This window comes from Rhineura floridana, chromosome 4 (genome assembly GCF_030035675.1).
Source record: "Rhineura floridana isolate rRhiFlo1 chromosome 4, rRhiFlo1.hap2, whole genome shotgun sequence".
Taxonomy (NCBI): domain Eukaryota; kingdom Metazoa; phylum Chordata; class Lepidosauria; order Squamata; family Rhineuridae; genus Rhineura; species Rhineura floridana.
Window position 1 is genome coordinate 112,322,270 of NC_084483.1, and position 20,723 is coordinate 112,342,992.

The 20,723-nt window shown below is 41.4% G+C and overlaps 1 protein-coding gene across 3 annotated transcripts in view; it reads right to left on the reverse strand.

Annotated features, from left to right (window-relative positions):
- The window catches only part of SHPRH (SNF2 histone linker PHD RING helicase), a 71,530-nt gene that overhangs the window by 26,346 nt on the left and 24,461 nt on the right, over window positions 1-20,723 (reverse strand). For all 3 annotated transcript variants that reach the window (XR_009762279.1, XM_061624052.1, XM_061624051.1), the window contains 6 exons: window positions 20,083-20,246; window positions 19,737-19,993; window positions 15,202-15,323; window positions 5,379-5,467; window positions 2,157-2,249; window positions 124-231 (listed from right to left, as the gene is read on the reverse strand). Coding sequence is in view for 2 of the 3 variants with exons in the window: in XM_061624052.1 (XP_061480036.1) it covers window positions 124-231; window positions 2,157-2,249; window positions 5,379-5,467; window positions 15,202-15,323; window positions 19,737-19,993; window positions 20,083-20,246 (833 nt within the window). In the remaining variant the exon portion in view is untranslated. The remainder of the gene's footprint in view (window positions 1-123; window positions 232-2,156; window positions 2,250-5,378; window positions 5,468-15,201; window positions 15,324-19,736; window positions 19,994-20,082; window positions 20,247-20,723) is intronic.

Below are 20,723 nucleotides of genomic sequence, written 5' to 3' on the forward strand. Positions count from 1 at the left end.
GCACTGGATACAACCCATTAAATGTCAATTCTCCAGAACACTTTTCATGAACCAGTTTGTTGCAGTAAGCAATCTTTGCACATATAGTCAAAAGGCATACCAAATATATTACTATAATCTTACTTTCTTCTGGAGTTCATGGATCACTTGCACAACTGGTTGCAAAGCCTGGTGGGCTTCAGAGACTTCTGCATTCGATTTACTCATATAATGTTGACGGAGTTGCTCACACTGTATTTGAATGATAAATAAATTAGTTGCATCTTTGACAGAAAGCCTCTAAATGCTGATAACATGGTTAGTTACAGTTGATTCAGTATTACCAGTGATTTTTTTTAATGTACTATGTTTTCTACAAAGGTGTTAGGCCATTTTTAATTACTTTCACTCTCCAGAAAGGCCACAACATAAATGGCCACAATGCTAAACTAGCATCACATGTGAGCTACATGGTTGCATCCACAACAAAATCTATAGAAAGAATCCAAAGGCATTCATGGGCAACCCATAATAAGCAGGACTGACCAACTACAGGGAATGTTTCCATAAGGACCACCTTTATTCCTAGAACATAAAGAAACTTACACAGCTTCACTAACTATCGAAAGGATATTCATACTTGGAATATCCAAGTATCATCATCAACAGGCATAATTTACTAAATATACCTACTCTGGAGAATTAAAAAAAGTTGTGTGTCCATACAACTGATATGGATAATTGCCTTTAACACTGTGAATTTCAACTCTGGCCAGAGACCCACACACCACTGTGTCTGTCTATCACATTATTGGTGCTAGAACATATTAAGTAGTAGTAGTTTCAACAGCAACAGCAAAATGACCAGATGTTAATGTAAAGAAAGCCCCCTCGCCCCAACTGCATGTTTAAACCTTAATTAAATATTGTGCAAGGCCCCTCAACCGGTTCAGATCAGGGCTACTCTGATGTGCCAGATCAGGCCCCAAAACAGATCAGGGGGGGGTCATGCTCAGTTCTGATCATCTGTGACAGTGACTTGGCTTGACTTCAAACATCTAATTTATTAACCCGAGAGTTCTCAAAGAACTCAAAGGTGAAATTGCTGATCTGCTAACTAAAATATGTAACTTGTCCCTCGGGTCCTCCTCCGTGCCTGAGGACTGGAAAGTGGCAAATGTAACGCCAATCTTCAAAAAGAGATCCAGAGGGGATCCCGGAAATTACAGGCCAGTTAGCTTAATTTCTGTCCCTGGAAAACTGGTAGAAAGTATTATTAAAGCTAGATTAACTAAGCACATAGAAGAACAAGCCTTGCTGAAGCAGAGCCAGCATGGCTTCTGCAAGGGAAAGTCCTGTCTCAGTAACCTATTAGAATTCTTTGAGAGTGTCAACAAGCATATAGATAGAGGTGATCCAGTGGACATAGTGTACTTAGACTTTCAAAAAGCGTTTGACAAGGTACCTCACCAAAGGCTTCTGAGGAAGCTTAGCAGTCATGGAATAAGAGGAGAGGTCCTCTTGTGGATAAGGAATTGGTTAAGAAGCTCTTCTTATGTTCTTATGTGTGCATTCCTGCCTTGCTAATTAACCCTATTTCTCTGTTGTCTAGGCTTTAGCTACCCCAGCCAGTTATATTCCAACCTTGCTAAATCTCAGTTCTGTTCCAGTTACGCAATGACTGGCCCTGACTTGATCTGCCCTGTTCTCATTTCTTAAATGCAGTCCTTTAAACTTATGATCATTACTGCAAGCTTTATTTTGTGACACTTGCATGATTACTGATCTTAATAGAAAGAGGTAACAGCCCAGTATGGTTAGTGGATGTTTGAGAAGGTAAACAGTATTAACCCTGCAAGAATAGCCTGGATGAAGGTATGATGAAGAAACTCCACACAGCAGAAGAAGCTATGCACAGCAGTCTCCCGTAGAAAGTTATTCATTTGTTGTTGCAGCTTGTCATTGACTAATGTGACCATGAGAGTGCACTACAGGTGCATCTGGAAAGATGTGGCAGCTGAATTAAAAACAGGTAATTTCTTTGCATCCGACCCTAGAATTTGTAAGCATTTTTGTAAAAGGCCCTGAAGCTATCCTGTAACAAATTACATTATCTTCCAAGGTATTCTGCAGTAAGTATTTCTCAACACATTGAAGCACACACAATGGACAATCACCTCTTCCTGAAGTTTGCCATCGCGTAAAGTCGGTGCTATTCCAGGATGCTTTGCAGCCAGAAGTTCCATCAGGTTGTGTGTAGAATGAAGTCTCTGAGTTTGTCAATACATAAGGCAACACTGATTAAGTTTAAAATGTTGTGGCAAATACAGTCCAGAAGCAGTTTAATCAACAGCAGAATCTCTATACCAAGAAACACATGAAAACATTTCCACATGCAAGTAAATCTTTCAACCACATCTCAGAGTTATGGCTTTTCACACTACTATCCCAATTACATAGAACAGAAAAGGGGTGGGTTTCCGGGAAGGGTGACTTAGCCTGTGCCTGCTTTTGAGACGGGCTCCTGCCTCAAAAGAAGCTTATTCAGATATATCAGTCAGATTTTTTTTTTTTTGACTGATTAAACTTCTCCCGGGTAGGGAGAAACGAAGAGATTAACCTCAAAGCCTATTTTTGTTGGGACGACCAGATCTCATTAATTTATGGGACGAGGTCCAGCCGACGAAGGTGGGACGGATTTTCAACAACAAGCTCTATCTGATAAAGCGAACGTTCATCTTATCTTCTAAGAGAGAACGCACTAACAGGCAAGCACCCTTCTTTCTATATTTTTCTTTTACTTGACTTAAATTGTTGCTGTTTAAAAGAGATTTGCCAGATTGATCGGTTTTTGACATCTCACTGGGGAGCCATAACTTCTCTCTGCTACTCACTAATTAATAGCTTATCTCTGTTTTTGTTGCAAAAAGCTGTCCTGGATTTGCATTCTAAAGATATACACAGAAGAGGGATTTCTATTCCAGATTTTTATTTTGAAGAATATTATATTGTCTGAGACTACTCTCTTTTTGGTCTATTTTATTTTGACGAATCTGTTTCCTGACGACCGCCATTAATTGTTTCGATCCTGGGAACTGCATTTTGTTTACTTAAGCATGGAGAGATAAGGCTGTCTGCTCTGTTTATACTGTGATGTCACCAAGTTTGGAGTATTAACCCAATTGTTGCTGAAATAAGAAGTGGTTTTCCTATATTTTTCTTTTAAAATGGCAATTAAGAAAGTGGCTGAGAATCTGGAAATAACTATGTTTCAGAAAATAATGGATGAGATTGAGATAACGAAACAAAACCTGCGACAGGGTTGTAAGGAGCTGAAAATTGAATTGAGTAAAATGAAGCAGGAGATTAAAGATATAGGGGTCCCTGTGAGAGAGGTGACCCTGGAAGGGGTCCCTGTGAGAGAGGAGACCCCGGAGATTGGAACAAACGTGGAACAGGAAAAAGATTTGGAGTCTATGGACTTTAGAAACAAAATCTATTGTTTGGAGACACAGGAGATTAAAGACTTAGGGGTCCTTGTGAGAGAGGAGACCCTGGAGACTGGAACAGGGGTCCCTGTGAGAGAGGAGACCCTGGAGACTGGAACAGGGGTCCCTGTGAGAGAGGAGATCCCGGAGATTGGAACAAACGTGGAACAGGAACAAGATTTGGAGTCTATGGACTTTAGAAATAAAATCTATTGTTTGGAACTCAATGTTATCTCTGAAGAAATTAATGAAGATTCTAGAGATAAAGTTATCAATGGCATGGATAATCTTCTGGACTGGAATGATGTGATGGAGCCCAATATAGAGAAAATCTATGGAATTAACTGCAGCCATGTGACAATGGAAAAACTTTCAAGAGATGACCCAGTGTATTTTGAAAAAAAGAACAGAGATATGATTTTACAGCAGTATTTCAGCAACCTATTCAGAATGGATGGCAAGAAAATATTTGGGATAGAGGTAATTCCCATCAGACTCTTACTATATGACTATGGCTTTGACAGCAAGATTATTATGGAATACTGATAATGGAAGATTGGATACTGAAATTACTGGACTTAACAAGACTACTGAAGATGGAAGATGGAAAATGGAACTAATAGGGATAATAGAACAATGGCTACTGAAATTACTGAATCTAACAGATTCTGATGTGATGGATTAATTGAAATGTTTATTTTGACTATGGTTATGACAATAAGATTATCATAATTAGTAATGAGATGGATTAATCGATATGCTTATCTGGAATAAAAAAATTGATAGATATATTTCTTAAAGAATTGAAACCTCTCTTTGACTTTTTGTGGAAAGAATAAAGTAATGTTTATGAGATTTGATGATTAAGTAAGATAACTACTGGAGGAAAGTGATTTTATAATATGACTTAAGAGACAGGATTGTTATATATTATAGACTTATAACTGATTTGATCTTTGACAAATGGGAAGTCAATATTTTACTCTTTATTTTTTATTTTTGTTTTTTTTTTCTTTTTTTTTTTTTGTTTAACTATTTTTGATTTTGTTTTTTGTCTTTGAATGTTTTATGATTTCGTCTTGTATGTTTTATGAAAATCTGAATAAAAATTATTGAAAAAAAAAAAGAACAGAAAAGGGGTAGTCAACATGGTGCCCTCCAAATATTGCTGGACTCCAACTCCCATCTTCCCTGACCATTAGCCCTGCTGGCTGGAGCTGGTGAGAGTTGGAGTCCAGCAACATCAGGAAGGCACCACGTTGGCTAACTCTGGAATAGAAGATAAAGTGGAGAGAGCACACTAAATATCCTGTTAAAGGTTTCAATTACAATGCAATCTAGAAACAGAGCCACAGTTCAGCTTGCAATTAGGTGGGATATAAATTTAATAATGTTTAAATAGAATTATTTAAGCATAGTTTATCTATTTAAAACATGTATATCCTGCCTTTCAATACTACTCTTAGAGTGGTCAGCACTTATGGAGGTCCGTATGAATAAATAATGGTTGTTACTTGCAATAAAATTGTAACCCAATGCTTGTCTAGCATCCTCCCATTCCATTCCTAAGTGAAACAGGATGTATCATTTTCACTTAAGTCAGAGTATCTATTTCCAATAGAGAAGTTAGTTTTTCCTCTTATGCAAAAACAGCAGTTTGCACTAAACTGACACTAAAGCTGGTTTCTAAATATTAGAATATACTCCTGATGACAATGATGGTTTTTGAAAGCTGATGATGTAAAACTGAGTCTCTCTTGGAAAAAAAGAGGTTACAATTTAATGGATGATCAGGTGATCAACCCTTTTGCTCATGAACAAATGTAATGTCAAGAAAAGGCAAAAGTATCTCAAAACTTGCCACAAATTATGTATTGATTTAAAGAGCAGTTTTGGTGTTTATATACATACTTGCAATGAATCAGTTTTGAGCTTCTCTTTGTGCTCCTCAGAGGAACGCAACACCTCTCTATACAATTCCGCTGCCAACGCATATTCACCTGGAAAAATTAGCATATTTCAAACTGGAGCACTGGTATTTCCATCTTCCAAATGTCCAGTTAACTATAATTGTACATGCAATGTCATCAGGGTTTCTTAGTAAGCACTTTAATTAAAGAGATATCTACACTGCATAAACAAATTATAACTGAAATTATTGCAGAATGAATTTCTACTGTGAAAACAAAGCTAACTTATAAAATTCTACTACTGTGAATTTTCATTCCAGGATGCAGCAGTATTGAGAACCCTCTCCCGCCTGAAAACAGAAGATAAAGTCAATGTGAAGCTTCACTTACAGTGGAGGCACACATATTAGAACTGGTACAAAAATAATCTATAATCCTTTTCTCCACGCTCCTAGGCCACCATCATCCACTTACCACACAATGTGGCAACAGCAAATTTAAAGATCCACAGAATTCCTGAATGCCCTGGGGAGCTCCCAGTAGATAGAACAGGTGACCCTGTTGAAGCCCATCTACTGTGGTCCCCAGTGAGGAGTCCAGTGCAACTTCTGCTGCAACTTCTTGGGAATGGTTTCAGTTGATGCGGCCTGATGATGGGGACAAGGTCCTTCCAACTATACAGCCAGCAACGTTTCCTCTCGGCCTTGCCTTTCTTGGCTTATTAAAGGGTGAGGGGGTTTGACTGAGTGGATCCTGGGTGTGCTCAATGTGTCGTTGTGGGAGGGAGTGGTTCCAGCCACCCTGAAAGAGGTGGTGATTCAGCCGCTCTTGAAAAAGCCCACCGTGGACCCATTGGTTTTAGGGAAGGTGATTGAGAGGGTTGTGGTGCAGCAATAGCAAGTACTCTGGGATGAAACAGATTATCTTGACCCATTCCAGTCTGGATTCAGGCCTGGTTATGGGACTGAATTGGCCTTGGTCGCCTTGATGGATGACCTTTATCGGGAGAAGGATGGGGAGAGCAACCCTACTATTCTTACTTGATCTCTCAGCGGCTTTTGATACTACTGATCATGGTATTCTTCTGGGCCGACCTGGTGAGATGGGCATTGGAAGCACTGTTTTACAGAGCTTCTGATCCTATCTCCAGGGTCGTTTTCAGAGAATAGCATTGGGCGATTGTCTTTTAGCCCCCTAGCAGTTATGCCACAGGGTACCATCTTGTCCCCCATGCTGTTTAACATCCATATGAAGCCCTTGGGAGCTGTTATCAGGAGATTTGGGACGAGGTGTCAGTAGTACGCTGGTGATACCCAGCTCTATTTCTCTATAACATGTGAATCGGGAGAAGCCGTGCAAAGCCTGGACTCAGTGGTGGGCTGGATGAGGGCCAATAAACTGATTCTGAATCCTAGCAAGATGGGAGGCGCTGTGGGTTGGTGGTTCCCGAGTTCAGATAACTGGTCAGTTGTCTGCTCTGGATGGGGTTGTACTCCCTAAGAAACAGCAGGTCTGTAGTCTGGGGGTGCTCCTGGATTCATCTTTGTCACCAGAGGCCCAGATGACCTCAATGGCTAGGGGTGCCTTTTACCAGCTTCAGCTGCTAAGACAGCTGCAGCCATTTCTGGACCAGGATAGCCTGACCACTGTTGGCCATGCACTGGTAACCTCCAGGCTGGATTACTGTAATGCACTCTATGTGGGGCTGCACCTGAGGTTGGTCTAGAAGCGGCAGCTGGTGGAAAATGCTGTGGCAAGACTGCTCACTGGGGCAGGGTGTCACCAACATGTCACCCTGCTGCTGAAAGAATTGCACTAGTTACCTATTAGCTACTGGACTAAGTTCAAGGTTCTGGTTTTGGTGTACTAAGCGCTATACAGCCTCGGACCAGGATACCTGGAAGACCGTCTTATCCCTTATATATCCAGTTGATCACTGTGCTCTGCAGGTGAGGGCCTTCTGCAGATACCATTGTCATGAAATTGTAGCATGGTTCAGAATGGTTACTGTAACATGGCTCTGATGGAGAGAATTGTGGGGATTTCATCTTGGGAGGAGATGGGCCTCTGTGTGAGTGAAAACTTTAAGTTTCGTTTCTCAGCTGCAACTAAGTAAGAGGCTTGAAGAGCAGCACCTGGTTATCTCTGTTATCTGCTGGGAGCCTGGTACTCAAGGTCAAGGAGGCCTGAGAAGAGTTGAGATCAAGGGGGAAGGAGGGGGCCCGCTAGGCATGAAAACTGAAGAAGCTTTGGGAAGCATTACCTCATTAGAAAGCCCAGATTGGCTAAATTACTGTGAACTGTTGCTAGAGATTTTTCTTTAAGTATAGGGGGTGAAACCTATAGCCTTTGTTCCCCTGAGTTCCATCTAGACAGGTGGTTACCTGAGTGGGGTTCCACTGCCTATGACTCTCTGGGGAGAGGTGAGATTTACAACAACTACCTCTTCAAGTAAGTAGAATAGGCTAGTCAGTTTTGTTATTTTTGGTTGTGTCTGAACTCTCTTACATGTGTTACCTAAACCCGTTTGGGTGTAGGTTTGAAGAAACTGTTTTGCTGTTATTAATTGTGCACTTATATTTTATTCAATAAAGCTACTTCTATTTACCCATGTGTGTTCATTGCTGGAGGGCGAGTTTGGCTCTGAACCTGGTACCTTGGCCACTGACCACAAACTACTGTGTTTTGGCTTTGCCTGGGGCTTCTGGACGAGGAGTGCCTGTCTGGCTCTTGTCCCTAGAAATCCCTGGTAGAACTACATCTGGGCCCTGGGTTTCCCCTGACTCAGAGTGGTTGTTCAGACTGAGGAGTGGTGGCAGCCTATCTCCTACCTTGCAGAGTTGGTGCTGGTTTGCACAGCCTTGGCAAGGGGGATTGGTTGGTCAGGATCAATTACCCAGGGTGGGGAATTTGGTCCTAAACATGCACCTGGCACCTGCAGGGTGGCATAGGGCATGACAACCATCTTATCAGGAGGACCATTCCGCACAACATAGGAAACGGACCTTAAGTGTAGTGGCACCTACCCTTTGGAATTCCTTCCCCTTAAATATTAAGACAGGCGCCATCTCTGTTATCTTTTCAGCGCCTACCAAAGACCTTCCTCTTTCAACAAGCCTTTTAAGTAGAGACCTTATCCCAGTTTGTGTCTGTGCTGGAATTGCTTTTTAATGTTTTTAAACCTTTCTTTAAGAAATAGATGTTTTTAAACCTTTAAAAAATTTTTTTAAAGATGTTTTGTTTTAATATGTTTTTAATGGTTGTTTTGTTTTAATATATTTTAAAGTCTGTTTTTATGATGTGTTAAAGTGTTTTTAGTGCTTTTGTTTGCCGCCCTGAGCTCCACTGGGACAAAGGGCAGGATAAAAATCTAATAATAAATAAATTAATAAATAAACATCCGTATACAGGCCGTAAGTGAGGATGTCTACTTTTTTTACCTGGTGAATTTGAGGAAGTGGGGAACAGGTCTTGAACGGACTGCCCCCACTGCATACAGACGTTTTCCATTACTATACCCCTTCTGCTGACGATCAGGTAAAAGAGCTGGGCCCTTCCAACATGTCCTGCAAGATACCCTACATAGGAGTTGACACCTGCTAACCAGGTATCAGTGTGACAACCTTGCTGCTCCTCCCAAACCCTCCCTCCATCTAAGAATTTGGTTGGAAGTGGAGGGGGGGGGAGAGAAGAGGAGATGGCTGTTGCTGCCTCGGGGGGGATAGGGACAAGGCAAGAGGGCTTTAGAAACCATGCTTGACCACAGAAAGGAAAGTATGGCCCAGTTCAGAAGAACAGGAAACCATGGTTTTCTGCTATGTGAACAAGCCTGCATGAGCCTCCTGTTTGCATGTATACATCCTTTCCCCTCTAGTTTCATATTCTGGAAAGGACTCCTGGCATCTACTTTTGGCACCAGGCAAAAAACAGTTGTCTATGTCTGATCTCTGGGGTTTGTTTTAACTTTAGTTAGTGAAAGCAACCAGGATCAAACTATGGTTTCAGATCTTTGCTTGTTCTTATTAAGTACAGTTAAGCCACAATTTCCAGATTGGACAGCACAATGGCTTGTTTGGAAGTGGATGGTTCTCATCTCCTCAGGACCACAAAAGTAGCAGGGAGGGGAAGTGTCAGACTCATGCAGGCTTGTTTGCAGAACAAGAAACCATAGATTCCATTAACTTTGACCCTGGTTATGTTGTCAGTCCTCAGAAGGACTTCCCCCAGAGGTATCTGTTACACTAAGTGCTGAATCACCAGACTAGCTGTGCAGAATTAAATTCCAGGAGATTGATTGGAAGAAGTGATTCTTCTGGAGACCAAGTCGCCTGAACCATGAAGCTATCTCAGAGAGTCCCCTGTAAGACAGGCTGAAATCCAAGGTAAAATCCAAGAAGACAGATGATGGATGAAGCCACTACATCAGAGACTGCCAAACTGCCTTGGAGATGTGGAAGCATATGTGACATTTGGATGCTATGTGATGATGGAATGGAAGTGAAACCCATTGAAGGGGCTAAGTGTGGTGCCTAACCCAAAGAAAGACTAGGACAGTAGAAATCATGAGACCTATGAGTCATGCTAGCTCCATGAGGTCTACTAAGGACTTCACTAAGACAAACCTTACTGTAGCTTGGATCTTGCCAACACTCTCTGGAGAGAGAGAAATTGGACCAGATTCTGTGTTGATCAACCCTCCCACAAGCAGAAATATGTTGGAAAGGAAGCAGATGGCTCTTGCTAAGGGTGATTAGAAAGTCTGGATCCTTCAGGCAAAACAAAGAAATCCAAAATCTTTCATAGCCTGATGCTGGGACCCTGACTGAATCAGGTTGTCCAAACAGGGATAAATGTGAATTCCTTGCAGGCGGAGGTGGGCCACCAGGGTGACAACAATTTTCATGAACACCCTGGGGGCCAACGACAGACCAACACCTTGCATTGAAAATGATACTCTTGGAAGAAGAAACTCAGGAACATCTGTGACTGGGATGAATTGGAATATGGATGTAAGCTTCCATCAGGTCAATTGGCAAGAGAAAAACTCCTGGGCAAAGAGCTTCTTTGATGGAGGAAAATGTCTTCAAGCGATGAACTGGTTGAGGAGCTGGCAATGGGGTAGTGTCAGAACTGATGTCTATTGTTCCTTGACTGGTTGGAGGGACAAACCTATTGTTGTATTGGTGTTGACCTCTGGCACCAGAGCACTGTCTATTTCAGGAGGGACAGGAGGACCAAATATGTCTGCCTCCCCCCCCCCAGCCCCGGTCTAGAGGCAAGAAAGGACTGATTTGAAAAAGGGTAAAACTTTCTGGCAGACTGCCTCTTTTTCTTGTGAAGAGAAGGAATAGACACCTTCTTGGGCTCCACCAAGACATCCTGCAGAGCAGCATCACTTTATAGCTTCTCCCCTACATAGGGCTCTGAAGTCAGATTAGAACGGGAAGGGTCATCACTTCCCGGGGCAGAGCCAAAGGATTCTTCTAGAGAAGACATCTGCAGCCAGTGAGCGAGCCGAGAATCAGACAGCATCCACTGAGGCATCAGCTACAAAAGCCACCACCTGCAAGATTTTCTATAAAGTCTTGTGAAAGTGGGTGTGATCCTGTTGAGGGTGATCTGGACTTGGTGAAGTCAGAAGCAGAGGAAGCAGTGCACACCAAGAACGCAGAAGCCGCATGGGAGCAAATAAGCCCCACATCCAGTTTATACTCCATGGGGTCCTTAAGCTGCGCATCAGAATCTTTAGCTGATCTATGACAAGCTGCTCCTGCACATAGTGTTTGTTAGCAATGACACTTATTTTTTTAAATTGGAGTGGGGAATCTAGTTCAGGCCTTGATAAGTTTAGGAAACAAGGCAGGCAATTTAACTACCTTAGGCTTGGATCAGGGCACACAGCTGCAACCTAGATGTGGAAGGAGTGAGCACTTAACTTGAGGTATGCAAGTCCATGGCTGCCATAGCAAGGCAGATAATGAAAATGTTGAAAAAGGTGGTGGGAGTCAGATTCTTCCACATCAGACTCACCACTGCATTCTTTTTCACACAGAACAATCAGATCCGAGTCGGGCTGGCCAGGAGAAAAATCAGTAGCTGCATCAGAAACTGCATAGTGATTCTGATGAGCTGAACCTCTAAGGAACTGCATGAAGGTCTGGAAAGGCATAGTACTTATCTCTGTAGCACTGGAGAGAAGGTTGCTTGTCATGCTGTTGGGAGGCTGCAGGTTGGAAAGATTGAGAAATTACAGTAGACAGAGGCTGTGAAGGCTGAGAGAGATCCTTTGCCAGTTCTGACAACAGAGCTTGTTTAAGCTGGTCAGACAAGTCAAGGGTGAATAGAGAGGCTGGACGGTGGTGTTGCACCCCAGAGGTAGTACAAAAGGGTGGTTTGGCTAGGCAGTAAAACAAGTCTAGCACCAGGTAAGGAAGAGTCCTGAAAACCCCTGAACTCCTCAGGTGAAGACTGAATGGAAAATAAAATTCCCAAGCCAGAAAGGGAATACTCTCCCTCCTCCTCAGAAAGCTCTTCAGTGGCTCTGAGGGACCCGCATGCCAGGTGCTGTGAATTGGCAAATGGCCTGAGAGAGGGGCTAAACAAATCACTGGGACTGCTTCTAGTAGGACCACCCACCACTGAAAAGCCTGCCAAAACAATGTCCACCTTAGATGAAGAGGGTCTGGTGCTGACTGCCATTGCCGTATGCTTTATATTCACAGAGGCCAGTGAGAGGACTTGCAAGTTGTAGGGCTCAGTGTTAACTGACACTGCTGAAATCTTTACATACACAGGATCCACTGAGAGGATCTGTGACTTGTGGGGCTCTGAGGAAGCAGAATGAGATTTCTTAGAAGTAGAAGACTTCTCTATGGGTTTACCCATTTTGGAGGCAAAGCAGGTACACCATGACTAGTAGGAACAATGAGGAAAAACAGACTTCAGAGCGAGCAGGGAAGAAGTGGCGACAAACGGACAGAAAAAGTTTTTTAAAAAAAATGTTTGAAGGAGTGGTTAGGAATACCAAGGAATCACACCAACAGGTAAGGAAAAGGAAGACAGTGAACAAATACAATCCTAAACAACTAGAGCAAGCAGAGTGTGTGGAAACGCAACCATACTCAGTGAAGGTAGAAAAGAACTTCAGGCTAAGGGGAAACTAGAAGACTCTGAAAAATTGTACCCACTATTCTGCCTTCAACCACAAGGTGAAGCTCAAGTCTGAGATCATCTCACATGCACAGGAGAGTTGTTGATTTTATTGCTGTTTTTGCTGCATTTAACTGTTAAAATATAATTGTGATTTTTAACATTGTGTTATGTTGTACCCCACCCACAGAACTATTCCTACAGGATAGCTTATATACTGAATAAAAATGTTTACTATTCAAAAATGTTTACTATTCAATTCATATGGACATTTTGGTGATGTACCAAAGTCATTTTTGCTAGTGACACTGTACAAAAGGGTAACAACTGAAAATATTGATAATATTTAACAAGGTTATGAGCTGCCTTTCCATAGAGCCATACTTTCACATTTGCTTTAAAGAAAGCCCCTTTAAAATACTTTACAATGCAGCCAGCAACTACATGCCAATAAGAAAGTTACAGCAACACTTGCTCTCCAAGAATATTAAGCAATGAAAAAATGATGTAAATTATTTTCTTCATTTATCTAACCAAGCATGACTGAGAAAAAAACAGTAACAGAATATAATGTATGAACAAGTTGATATTCACAAAAAAAAACAGTATAAGAGCTATAAAAATAGTTTGCATATTTTTAAAGGTTGTAGAAATTAAATTTTTTTGACAGTAGGATGAGATATAAAATAAAGCTATACAAAAAATATAAAAACTATTCCTTATTGGATTTCTTATTTCTTATGCTGATGCAATTGTCTACTTTAACATTCCTGATGCTGAAAGATGTAAATACATGATCTATATTTAGGGTGAGATGAATTCTGCTGCTTAAAGGAAGAATTACGGGGCGTGAAGAAGCAATTTTTCAAAGGTTTGCTTGAGGGGTTAACTGAACATTGTGGTGTTTCAGATACTTAACAGTCAGATGCACATAGTGTCACGCACATTTAAGAATGTACTATGTTATCAGAATGAACACACTGCAAGCAAAACAGAATTATAGAGGTCACTGGAAGCCAGTCATGTAACAAACTTATACATTCTATATATTTTAGTAGTTTTTCAATTAAAAAGCTCACAGCAACTTATGAAAAATAAAATGGTGTATTAAAAATGGCTAAGACTGCATTGTTTCCCTTAAGTTTAAATTCTGAATTGGAGAGTTCTGAATTTAAAACAGGAGAATTAGAGACAACAAACTAGGAAATTCCCATTAATTAAATCAAGATATTCTATTCTATTAATTAAATCAAGATATTTGCCTTGCATATGTTCCCAAAAGGACACATTTATTTAGTTACTTCTCACCAGTTATTCTGGTGTCAATTGACCTAGCATTGCTTTGCAATTGGTTTTTATAGTTCATTATTCAAATGGTGCACATGCTTTACCCTTCAGCGGAAGAGTGTTTCGGCCAGTGCCCAGCTTCCCCCAAGCAAGCCGATACCTCCCTTTTTGTTTCTCAGTAATCCCATTCTGGCATGGGGGCAGTGAGTTCACTATCAGCAGGAGCAATCTCCTTTATAAGATTACCTTTGTTATGGATTTACACTCTGAATTTCCTGACTTACTTTCTCAGTCGCTGGAATCTTCTTCTCAAATTAACTAAGCCATCTTTCGCCTGGTTTGTGTCAACTGAAAATAAAGCACACTTTCTGGGGGATTTCTTGAAGATTACAGGTTTCAGGTGTGCGTTTTTAACTTGAAGAACTCCTGTAAATAATGGTTAATGTCTCGGGGTTTCCCAAAGTCTCTACATTTATTCTCACAGATTTTTTATTTATATGCTATTCAAGTAAAGACACAGTCCTCCTGCGCCAAGAATACAGCAAACAGTGAAACTTAACTGCTTTGCAAGGCAGTTTCAGTCCCTCGTGATTTAAAAAGAACCATTTAACTATTTTCTTTAGTTGTTGTCATTCCAAAGCAGAATAAGGCAGTTAGAAATCTGGCACAGTAGTAGCAAGGTCCATGAAATCAGCATGATCCCATGTGATACAATCTGGAAAGAGTGGGCTACCAGATTTTTGAGTGGGCTTGTCAAACTGCCATCGTCCTATACCAGTCTTTCCCAACTAGTGGGCCACCAGATGTTGTGGACCACAATTCCCGTCTTTCCTGACCATTGGCAATGCTGGCTGAGGCTGATGGGAGTTGTGGTCCAGCAACACCTGGTGGCCCACTAGTTGGGAAAGGCTGTCCTATACTGACTGCATTAAAAGGCATGCAAGGAATCTCTTCAAGTGCCATCCATTTCTGATTCACTTTCACTTCCTACCTCTTCAGGTATGAAGAATATTGAAGATCTCGAATAAATATTTATAAAACGGGAAAAGTAGCAATTTTCACTACTTAATTTTTTGCAGCTTTGCAGTACAAATGTCACTTCTTGAGTATCTAGAACCTATTCATTCTCCTTTAGCATTCACAAGTAACTCTGCTAAAGAAATGGCTAAACACCTGGGCTGGTATTACTCTTTAATACATTTAAGGATATTTGCACTTAGTAAGGGGCTGGATACAGAGGTGTACCTTTTGCTCAGATAAATCTATGGCAAAAGAGTCTGCTAATTGGATTTAGTCTGAGTTAACTAATTAATAAAGAACCAAATATACTGCAAATCACAACAGTGGCTATCACACAAGAACTGCACACTATTACAAGCTCATTTTACCTTTAATAATATGAATACCAGCTAATCCATTCAAAGCACACACCAGTTGTCTATGGACTTCCTCACATTCCGTTCGACATTTTTTCTGCAGTGATGTTAGAAGCTCCTCCATTGTCATTGTGCTGAAACAGAGATCCATAACTTGAACTGCAGACATACGGTATGCATCAATGATTACATGTTCACCGTTTTCAAGAATGTGCATTTTATGGAAATAAGAAACTGAAAGGGTTAGCAACTGGTATAATTAAAAATGATGCTGCTCTACTGCTATTTTTTAAGATTGTTACCAACTGCATTCCATTTACTATACAGAACTAAGTATGGATACAATCCATGCCCATGTGCCTCGTAGTACACATTATATGTAAAAGGTTGGAAGTGTAGAGGGAGATTACAATGACTGACTTAAAGTAAAATTACATGACTAAGGGAACTTCTGCACCACCCATTTACTGTGTATAGACAGCCTCCCAAGCAAACAGTTTTTGGAGGCATCCACGACACTGTGCTTGAGATGTATTCATCCCTATTCCCCCACCGCAATGAAGATTTTCTGAATGGAAAAAAAATCTGATTGGTACTGTTAAGACCAGCATAGATGTGAAAACTTCAAAAGTGTAGTTGTTTCAAAGCAGAACTGTTCAATTTTTGTTTCTGATGTGTTAGGTGACATTTCTTGGGAGTGTGCTCTACAGCCATGCCTCCTCATTGCTGGTTTGACACAGCTAAGCCATTTGATTTCTGGGGACAGCCATTGAAAGGTTGTTGCTTTGACCTCTGGCTCTGTGGGTAGGAAGGCAGCAATCTTGGAAGTATCCAAACAGAGAAGCAGGCTGTTCTAAGAATATAACAAGAGCCAGCTGAATCAGACCAAAGGCTGTCTGGTCCAGCATCCTATTCTCAGAGCCAGCCAGATACCTATGGAGAAGTCCACATGCAGGATATGAGTGCAATAGCACTCTCCCTATTGTGTTCCTCAGCAATTGGTATAGAGAAGCAAACTGCACAGGATGGAGGAAAGTAGAGGAGAGGACCAGAGTAGGAGAAAGAGAGAAAGGAATCATAGTTCACTGTTCAGCTCAAATTGTAAAGAGAATTTAGGAAAATCAAATTATGGATTTCTAAAAAGAAGGAAGGAAGCCAGATTTTGACTGGACATCAGAAAAAACTTCCATATGACAATGGAATCAATTACCTAGCGAGGTACATTTGTTGTACACCGCCCTGAGAGCTTTCTGCTATAGGGCGGTCTAGAAATGTAATTAAATAAATAAATAAAAATAAATAGTGGGCTCTCCGACACTGGAAGCATTCAAGAGGCAGCTGGACAGCCATCTGTTGGGAATGCTTTGATTTGGATTCCTACATTGAGCAGGGGGTTGGACTCGATGGCCTTATAGGCCCTTTCCAACTCTACTATTCTATGATTCTTTGATATGCTCTGAAGAAAAAGATGTATTTAACAATAAGCCCCAAAACTGGCCTGATGTCATTGCACCTTCCTTGTCCTCCTTGATCTCTCAGCGGCTTTCGATACCGTTGACCACATTATCCTCCTGGACCGCCTGAAGAGGTTAGGCATGGGGGGCACTGTATTGCAGTGGTTCCATTCCTTCCTCTCTGGTAGGTACCAAAGAGTGGCATTGGAGAATGAGGTTTCGGATCCTTGGCCTCTCACTTGTGGGGTGCCACAGGGTTCTATCCTCTCCCCGATGCTGTTCAACATCTATATAAAACCGCTGGGGGCAATCATCAGGAGATTTGGGCTGCAATGTCATCAGTATGCGGATGACACGCAGCTCTATCTCTCATTTAAATCTGCACCGAGGTTGGCTGTAGAAACCCTGTCCAAGTGCCTGGAGTCGGTGAGTGGCTGGATGGGAAGGAATAAGCTGAAGCTGAACCCTGACAAAACCGAGGTACTGTTTGTGGGAGACAAGGGAAGGCTGGGGGATGTGGACATGGTGCTCAATGGGGTACGTTTGCCCCTGAAAGACCAGGTCCGCAGCCTGGGGGTCATTCTTGACTCCCAGCTGTCCATGGAGGCTCAAGTCTCGGCTGTGAGCCGGGCGGCGCTGTATCAACTCCATCTGATATGGAGGCTGCGCCCCTACCTTCCCAACCATCTGCTCCCACCGGTAGTACATGCCCTGGTCACCTCTTGCCTAGACTACTGTAATGTGCTCTACGTGGGGTTACCCTTGAAAATGGTCCGGAAGCTGCAACTGGTAGAGAATGCGGCGGCTCGTCTGATTAAAGGCAGCCGCCGGCAAGATCACATCACTCCAGTGCTGAAGGAGTTGCACTGGCTACCGGTTGTTTACCGGGCCCAATTCAAGGTGTTGGTTTTGACCTTTAAAACCCTATACGGTTTTAGCCCAGTCTATCTGAAGGAGCGCCTCCAGCATCGTCAGGGATGCCGCTCAACAAGATCAGCCTCAGAAGACCTTCTCTCGATCCCACTGGTTAAAACAGCTAGACTGGTGAGGACTAGAGAGAGGGCTTTTTCAATAGTGGCCCCCACCCTGTGGAACTCTCTCCCAAATGATCTCCGCCATGCCCCTTCTATGATAAGCTTCCGCCGGGCCTTGAAGACCTCGCTCTTCAGGCAGGCTTTTGGGGTGGGTTAGGTTTCTTACTGTTATGGTTTTAAATTTTAATGTTTTAATGTATTATCTTGTACGTCGCCCAGAGTGGCTGGACAACCAGCCAGATGGGCGACTAATAAATTAAATAAATAAATAAATATCTAACCTAAGGAGATTGGTCCAGTGCCTTACCTGGACAGGAGACAACCTGGGACCCCCATATATTCTGCTGAGCTCTATAGAGGGCAGGATAGAAAAGCAACAGTGCTAACCAGATAAAGGCCTGATTGAGATGACAGGTTCCCTGCTTCTAGTTCTGGCAGTGACTTTTTTCTTCATGGCCATAGATGTAAAAGGAGACCCGTGAGCAATTCCATCAATTTGTTCTAAAAATGGTCTATTGCTCTCAGAAGAAAAGAGCTTAGAAGTGCTTTTTAAGAGAGCTACTTGTTTTGCTGCTGTATCCTTTATGGCAGTTGCTATGTTGCTGCTACCTATGAGCATTCCACTGAAATCTATGACAGAAAAATAGTTCAGTTATCAAGACTGAGGCTGCAATCCAATATACACTTACCTGGGAATAAGTCCCATTGAACCCAATGGCGCTTACTTCTGAGTAGGCATGTACTGGATTGTAGCCTAAAGCTGCTTTATTTCATCTATACATTTCCTGAACTTGTAGCATCAACTTAAAACACTAAAGATGGCAAGGGTTAGTGGAAATGCTTTGCTCCCAATATAAGCTGGTGCTATACTTCACTGTGTATGAACTGTCAACAAATTTCTACTGTTCAGCTATTTGTTCTCTATCAGCAAAGATGAAGTGCATTAATCAATTAATCAGTATAACTTTTTATTTGGTATAGATCAAAATGTGAATTTTAATTGGATTTTAATTGGTGGTGGGCACTGTGAAAGATTCTTCAGCATTGCTGACTTTGTTGTAAACAAACAGTGTTGAGTCAAGCAGCTCATTTCAGATGATATTCCAAATTAATCAATCATGTAATTACTTGGTTTATTTAGTTGAGAATAAATGACTACAGTTCTACAAATAATCTCAGAACATCTCTTCCATCTGAAATATGGTGAATTCTAGTTAAACTACATAGACATTTGGAAGATAGGTGTTAAAACAGTAGTAAGGGCAGGGGCTGGGATTTAATGCAGAAAACAAGCAGATGGATAGGAGGGTTTCTTTACATTCATAGGCTTGGATGGAAAGCTTTTCTTGTGTGAGCAAAAGACACCTTTGCTTGCATAAGCCCTTTACACCATTTCCCCCCTTCTACTGCAACCCCATGCCATTTCAGATGGGGTCTCCCAACCCTCAAGAGTGGCTTTTAGATTGATACAGAGGGCTGCAATGAGAATAAGGGAGCAGGTCTAAATAGAGTTCCAATTGCACTTATGTAAGCCGTATTGATGAAAAACGTAAGTGGTATCTTACTTTTGCGTATTATCAGAAATTTGAACTTCAAAAATAACTATCCTTAATGTTCCATTGGGTAGAGTACCAAGACCATGGCAGGTTGTACATGTATGCCCATACCTTTTGTTTTGTATGTAGAAGATAAACACATTTTGTATGAATACACATAACTTACAGAGTATTATCAATCACTCTCATGTAAGTAAGCCCAGCTTCAACCCAGAGCACTTCACAAGTACTATGTCACTTCTAGAGTTACAAAGTACTGAAGACAACATTACCTTTCTATTTTACTTTTTCTGAACTGGCTAATTTTACTTACCAACTGATTCAAGTCACTACAGAAAGACCCAACATTTACATTATAATCTTGTATGTCTACCCAGAAATAAGTCCCATCGAGGTAAGTGGGTCTTATTCTCATATAAATGAATATGGGATAAGTATAGTACTAGATATGTATTAATAATTAGGAGAGGTCTAGATCCATTTTAAGTAGAAATGTAATTAACCTTTTCTGCAGAGGCAAGAATTCTCCACGAACAGCTTGCGGGTGACAGCAAGCCTGTCTCAAGCGCAACAAAGGATACAGAATGGAAGCAACTGTCCTCCGCTCTAAGCTGCTAAGCTTGATAGACCAATCAGAAATCTTCCTGAGTTTTGCCAGAGCATCCTGGCAGCACACCTCATGTTGGCGATGATAAAAATGTCTCTCCACAGGAGAAAAATGAAGCCAGTGTATATCTTCTGTCTGAGCAGGGATCTGAATCTAACAATAAATAAAACAATAAATGAATAACTAAAGTCTTAGGTGAAAAATGTTTTCTATGAACACATTCTTAGAACTTGTGTGTTTACTTGGTCAATCACGTCCTTCTTTGCTGACCTCCACATTATCTTGGCTATAAAGTTGTAGAGAGGCTGTGTGTTTTTCTTGCAGTATGGCCGATACAGAAGCTGATCCCACCAATATTTGACCCAGTAAGGATCAGCTCCAAGGAAAAGTACTAATCCATACAAATCTATGACAGAGAAAGAGTACATTTTACTGCATGCAAATTTTAATATCAAACAAGAAACACTTCAAAAAAATTAGAATATAAATAAATAAATATCAACATTCAATCCAATTTAGCTCACCATCCTGACAAATTAAATTGCTTCACACTTGCTTGCTTTCAGGAGAAGGGAGAAATGGCACTTGGGCAGTATGCAGACTGTCACATCTTTGTGAAGGGTTAAAATCAGCAATGCACCCCTTATAAATATCACACATAATTCATCAGCAATTCTTCTAAAGCCCTGACATTTTTCAAAATCTGGGTCACTGATCACAAATGTAAAGTTAAAAAAGGACTATGGGAATTCATGGAAGAAACGTTTCCTACACCCCTAACCCTCTCTAGATGGTCAGAGGGCTCATAAGAACATAAGAAGAGCCTGCTGGATCAGGCCAGTGGCCCATCTAGCCAACCATCATGTTTTCACAACAGCCAACT